This window comes from Limulus polyphemus, unplaced genomic scaffold, assembly GCF_000517525.1.
Source record: "Limulus polyphemus unplaced genomic scaffold, Limulus_polyphemus-2.1.2 Scaffold4185, whole genome shotgun sequence".
NCBI classification, from domain to species: domain Eukaryota; kingdom Metazoa; phylum Arthropoda; class Merostomata; order Xiphosura; family Limulidae; genus Limulus; species Limulus polyphemus.
The window spans coordinates 58191-64603 of NW_013669795.1; the positions used below are offsets into that span (position 1 = coordinate 58191).

At 37.5% G+C, this 6413-nt stretch overlaps 1 protein-coding gene across 1 annotated transcript in view; it reads right to left on the reverse strand.

Moving 5' to 3' along the window:
- The window catches only part of LOC106470726 (nesprin-1-like), an 88675-nt gene that overhangs the window by 55272 nt on the left and 26990 nt on the right, over positions 1–6413 (reverse strand). Inside the window, exon 3 of the mRNA XM_022399362.1 lies at positions 1005–1100. Within this exon, the coding sequence (XP_022255070.1) occupies positions 1005–1100 (96 nt within the window). The remainder of the gene's footprint in view (positions 1–1004; positions 1101–6413) is intronic.

Sequence of the window (6413 nt, forward strand, 5' to 3'; positions counted from 1 at the left end):
ACAAAACTCTAATCAACAACTTCAATGATGCTTGTTTAACAGATTAAACAAAACTCTCATCAACAACTTCAATGATGCTTGTTTAACAGATTAAACAAAACTCTCATCAACAACTTCAATGATGCTTGTTTAACAGATTAAACAAAACTCTCATCAGAAACGTTTTTGATTTCTTCTATAATCTTCAAGAATTAACATTATTAAAAGGCTTTGCCAAATCTTGAGACCAGCTTCCATTGCACCTAAAAAGTACCCACATATCTGTTAATGTTTTAAAAAGTTTTACATACAAAAACAAAAGACTCCATTCACAAAAAACACTGGCACTGTATTTGAACTTTCAATAAATATTTAAATACTATAAAGTCCAAATTTATACAATTCTACAAAGACTATTCAATTTTTGCCAACAGACACCCACATCAGCAAAGAGGCCTTTGGTTGCTGAGACCTGACTGAAATGGTGGTGCTGATAGTTTCTTTACAAAATTGTACATTGCATAAAAAGAACTGTACGACTGCTTGACTTATAAATCATTATAAAGATTAAATTGCACATGAGTATTTGTTATGTCTAGAACATACAACTTGAACAAAATGGAAACCTGTGTCACAAATTTTCTTGCGACAAGAGAGGGACAATCCCCGCTCACAAGTTTCTAAATGTGAGAAATATCCCCTGAACACTTTGTTGGTAGGTTGCTCATTCAGTAGTTAGTATGCATTAGGGATTGAACAAACGTTATTAATTGATCATTAATTGTTCGGCATTTCCTTCCAGTAATTATATTGGAGTTAACATGATCATTAATTGTTTGGCATTTCCTTCCAGTAATTACATTGGAGTTAACATGATCATTAGTTACCTTAAATTGTGTGTCCAGTAACTACTTTGGAATAAATAAACTTTTATATCTTTATTAACAACTTACAATTAGACAATGATTAAGTTGAACTGTGATCATTAATATTTTATAAAGATATGATAAAGTTACACTTCTCACCAGTCTTTCTCCAGATAAAACTTCCAAAAGTGCGAGCAGCTTCGTTCCGTCTCTCAGGTCATTCAGTAACTTCTCGATTCTGTAAGGTGGTGCATGCTACCAACAAGATAATCACTCATAGTAAGTTGTGAATGAAACATTAATAATTAACTAATAACCAGCTCAAATGGTTGTTTTGACTCATTATTAAAGTATAACATACATCATGTGCAATATAACCCAGTAAGAAAACTTCAAATTTAGTTGCACACTTATATTTTAAGGTCAGTTAGTCTGGTTAGAAATCTTACTTTATCAATATTTTTTGTTATGATTTACCCTCAGTACCTTGTAAATACAAAGTGTAATAATTCTACTCAGAAAAAGTAGTAGTACATATAATTCAAATCAGTAGCACATATAATATAGTAGTACATATAATTTATATCAGTAGCACATATAATATAGTAGTACATATAATTTATATCAGTAGCACATATAATATAGTAGTACATATAATTTATGTCACTAGCACATATATAGTAGTACATATAATTTATGTCACTAGCACATATAATATAGTAGTACATATAATTTATGTCACTAGAACATATATAGTAGTACATATAATTTATATCAGTAGCACATATAATATAGAAGTACATATAATTTATGTCACTAGCACATATAGTAGTACATATAATTTATATCATTAGCACATATATAGTAGTACATATAATTTACATCAGTAGCACATATAATATAGTAGTACATATAATTTATATCACTAGCACATATATAGTAGTACATATAATTTATATCACTAGCACATATATAGTAGTACATATAATATAGTAGTACATATAATTTATATCACTAGCACATATATAGTAGTACATATAATATAGTAGTACATATAATTTATATCACTAGCACATATAGTAGTACATATAATTTATATCACTAACACATATATAGTAGTACATATAATTTATATCAGTAGCACATATAATATAGAAGTACATATAATTTATATCACTAGCACATATATAGTAGTACATATAATTTATATCACTAGCACATATATAGTAGTACATATAATTTATATCACTAACACATATATAGTAGTACATATAATATAGTAGTACATGTAATTTATGTTAGTAGCACTCGAATGCCCTTGGGAAATTCAAATTTGCAAAATTCTCCACCAGCTTCAATGCGCCCTCTATCTAGTTACTGTATATAAGCACCTCATCCAAATAATGTAATCACTTTTTCAGGACATAAACCAGTTTTTAGTAGGGTGTTAGAGTGTCAGCAGAGGTAAGTATTCTATAACTTCTAAAACATACTTAGCTCTGCTGCCAGTTATAGCTAGAATCCCACATTGAGAAGGTGGAGGTGCCGGTGCAGGCATGAACCATACAGAAAGAGTCTGTATAGAACAGAAGTGTACCAAGATAAAGATGGAACAAGAGTGGGGGAACCACACTACATCCAGAACACATATGCTCTTCACCAGGAATTCAGTTCCTATAACAAAGGTGGAATAGAATATGAATAATCATTAGTACAGGCCAGCCCCAACAAGATAGCCAAGGTTCCACAACTCAGGGTTGGAATTAAGGGGTCGTGGTACCTATATCCCACGTTGGTGGCTAAGGGCTATTGGACTGCAATATTATATACACACACACACATACATACATATATATATACTTTTGATTGGATCCCAACCTCTAGCTATGGACTGAAGTGTTTTGCACCATCAGAATTACAAAGAGAAAGTAAGCAACACTGAAGTGGACAAACTTTCTTCTCCACGTGTAGAAGTCCAAAAGGCAATACCCCAGGATCAGAATGATAGGATCGTGTATGCTGTACACAACCAAAGGAACAGAACTCATCAAGTATGGAATTATGAACATTCATCCTCACTCCCCAACCAAGTGTGCAAGAAATATTCCGCTTGCCCCTGGAATTATGGAGAGGACATGGAACCTGTGCTTAACCAAGGACCTAGGATGGGACCACTTCGCATTTGGAGTTATGAGGAGATAGTGGACCTCCTTCCACGAACAATATAATAAATCAACATTGATCAAAGAGAAGGTCCATGCATCCACAAACTGGATAGCTTTGCATCAAGTCTGAACCAGAATTATGAGTAGGCTCCTGCGGAGGTTGGTGCAACTCCTACTGACATCTGGGAAAAACATCCAGGGATCTGAGTAGGAGGGCCCCCAACTTCACCCTCTTCTCCAAGAGTAGAGGAACACATTCAAACACTCAGGAGGAAAAACCTCTGTCTGCCACCCCAGCGACTGGAAAGTGGAGGTAGTAAGGACTCCTGAGCTCCATTATTAAAGTCTGAAAAGGTCGTTTGGGTCAAAGAATACAAAAGGATTTAAGAAGATCTGATAGTACTGTGGATTCAAAAACCTTCTGATATTTTAAATATTGAAAAATAGTGGATAAGGCTGCTTTATATAAAGATACCGTAGACAAAGCAAGACTCCTCTCATATACCCAAGTCATAAAATGGGATATGGTAGATACTTTATGATGAAGAGGGTATAAATTCCTTTTAATACACCACTGACTATAAGTATTCCATTTCTGTTGATAAACTGTGGTTGGCCTACAGGGAGATTTAGTTAAATACAGAGAAACCTTAGAAGTTAAACCCTTATGTTGGGGAAAGGACCACATAACTTCCAAGCATGGATATTGAGCTTCCAAACATCTGGGTGGAGAATGTCTGATCAAGGTTGTCTTAACAGAGACTGCCAATGTGAAAAAGATAGAGGTGGACATTCCTGCAGATACTGAAGAAGCATAATCACATTTGAGCTAACCAATATGGTGCAACCAAAAGAACTCAACAGGGAGATGAATAAACCATAGTCAGATCCCGGGACAACAGCTGAATTGGAGGAAAGGCATACAGATGTAAACCTGTCCAGTCCTGACTGAATGCATCTTCTGCCAATTCTTGAGGTATCAGAGACCAAAATAATTGCAGTTAAAAATTCCAATGAGTTTATAAGGCATTGATCAGTGGAGACCTGAACTGAGAGTAAATCCACTGAAAAACCTTGTAATGTAGGATTCATTCCATCAGAAGAATCCGGTTGGGTCGAGAAAAGTAATCTGCAATTAAATTCATCACTCCAAGGTACAAAAACAAAGGTCTCAAGAATGTGTGCCTCCTTTATAAGAAATTTGAGATACCACAGTAGAATTATTGGAATGTATCATGACAATTTTTCCGTTCAAGAGAGATAGATCTTGAACCATTGCCTGGTGTACTGCAAGTAGTTTGAGGATGTTGATATGGATGATAGACTCGTCTTCCATCCAGATACCCTGGAACTCCTGACCTTGAAGATAAGCTCCACATCCCTGAAGAGATGCGTCTGTAAACAGATGGATCTCGGGACGAGGTGGTGGAATGGTTACCACAATAGTAGTGTTGTTCCAATCCAACCACCATTTGCAGTCAACGATGTTGCACCTGAGCAATGAGACAGGATGATCCAAAGGATCAGAATGCATGACTCACTGGTCACGCAGTGACTACTGAAGGGACTTTATATGTGCTTGCCCCCAAGGAATGAGAGACTCAAGGGATGCCCACATCCCCAAAAGAGAGAGAACCACCTGCACAGTGGTAGAAGGAGACATAAGTAAAAGCCTGATGGCTCTTTCCATTCCTTGAAGCCTGGTAGGGGTTGATTGAGCACAACTTAAGTGAGTATTGAAAAACATATCCAGATCAACGAGATATTGCATCGGTGACAATAGATTTCTTCAGTCTGATAAGAAAGCCTACTTTTATGGCTTCTGAAAGGATAATCTGAGTGTTGTTCTGCTAATTGATGAAAGGGTGCCAAAAGGAGCCAGTCGTCCATATAATGGTGTGTGTACAGGCCCAAGGAATGCAGAAGACGAGAAAAGGCTAGAACAACTCTGCAGAAGACATAAGGTGCTGATGCAAGACCAAAAGGTAGAGCCCTGAACTGCAGAACCTGACCCTTGTGTACAAATTTGAGAAACCTCCAGGATGATTTCACTATAGGAATATGTAGATAAGTGTCGGTAACATCGAATTTGGTGCAAAGTGTCATCTTAGGTTGAGAAAAGATTTCACTGTAAATCGAGGAGGATCTAAAAATTGGTTGAGTCGAGGCAAATCAATGATTGGACGCCAATCTTCTGTCTTCTTGGGTACAATGAATAAATGGGAATAAAATTCTGGAAGAACAGGATTGACCCTCTCTACTGACCTTTTGACTAACAAGTCTCTTATGGCCTGGGAACAAAGTTCTACTTGCCATGGATCTGTTGGAGGTGAAAAGGCAACAGATAATGGTGGAAGTGATGTAAACTGAATGACCAGCTCTGAAGCCAGAACATGGAGAACCCATGGGTCCTGGGTGAAAGAACTCCAGATGTCCAGAAAGTGATGTAATCATGCTCACACTGCTTTCCTACCCACAGGATAGTCACCGACACCATTGTCAATGGTCCACCCGAGCCAAAGATCCTTGAGAATACGGACAGACTCTATTGTGGGAAACAATACACCTGAGAACTGAAGGAGATGAGGTCAGGAAATACTACGATCCAACACTCCCAAATTAATGCGAGAAAGACGAGAAGCCAACGACAATAAAAAAGAATGAAAATGAGCTGAATCAATTCATGATTCTAACTTCTCTGGAACTCTGGCAAACAACATGGGATGGAGAAAAGGAGCTTCCTGTAACTCCCTGAGGACAGAAGATGGTAAACAAACATTTTCTAAAAAAGCATCTCTACTCAATAAATTACAACAACAAACCAGTCAGGAAACCAGAGAAAGAGCTGAAGAAGACAACCTGACTGAGGTAGATGTTAGGAAAGTCCCCAACTCATCCTCAAAGTGTTGAGGGGAACGTTGATAGACTTCTGACAAAAGTTGGATCAAAGATAAATACCTCAAGACAGTAGTAAGACAAATCCGAGCAAACTGTGATCCATTTAAAGTGATCACAGGTTCCAAACTAGACTCCCACAGGTCCAAAAGGGGGGCCATCTGTTGAGAATCTAAATATACTTCCTCCTGGCGGTGATAAGCCAAAGCATGCTGTTCCGATAAACGTGGGGGTGACAAGGCCTGGCTATTCCGTCACGTAACTGAGTGGCAAATCTCCCAGCATGAACAGCAATATCAGGAGAAGGAGGAAAAACAAGTAGTCACTTGTTCTTGCTGCCAACAAGGAAGGGGTAGAGTCAAGTGATCACTTGTCATCCTTCCTACCAACAAGGAAGGGGTAGAGTCAAGTAGTCACTTGTCGTCCTTCTTGCCAACAAGGAAGGAGGAAAAACCAAGTAGTCACTTGTCATCCTTCCTGCCAAGAAGGAAAGGGTAGAGACAAGTGG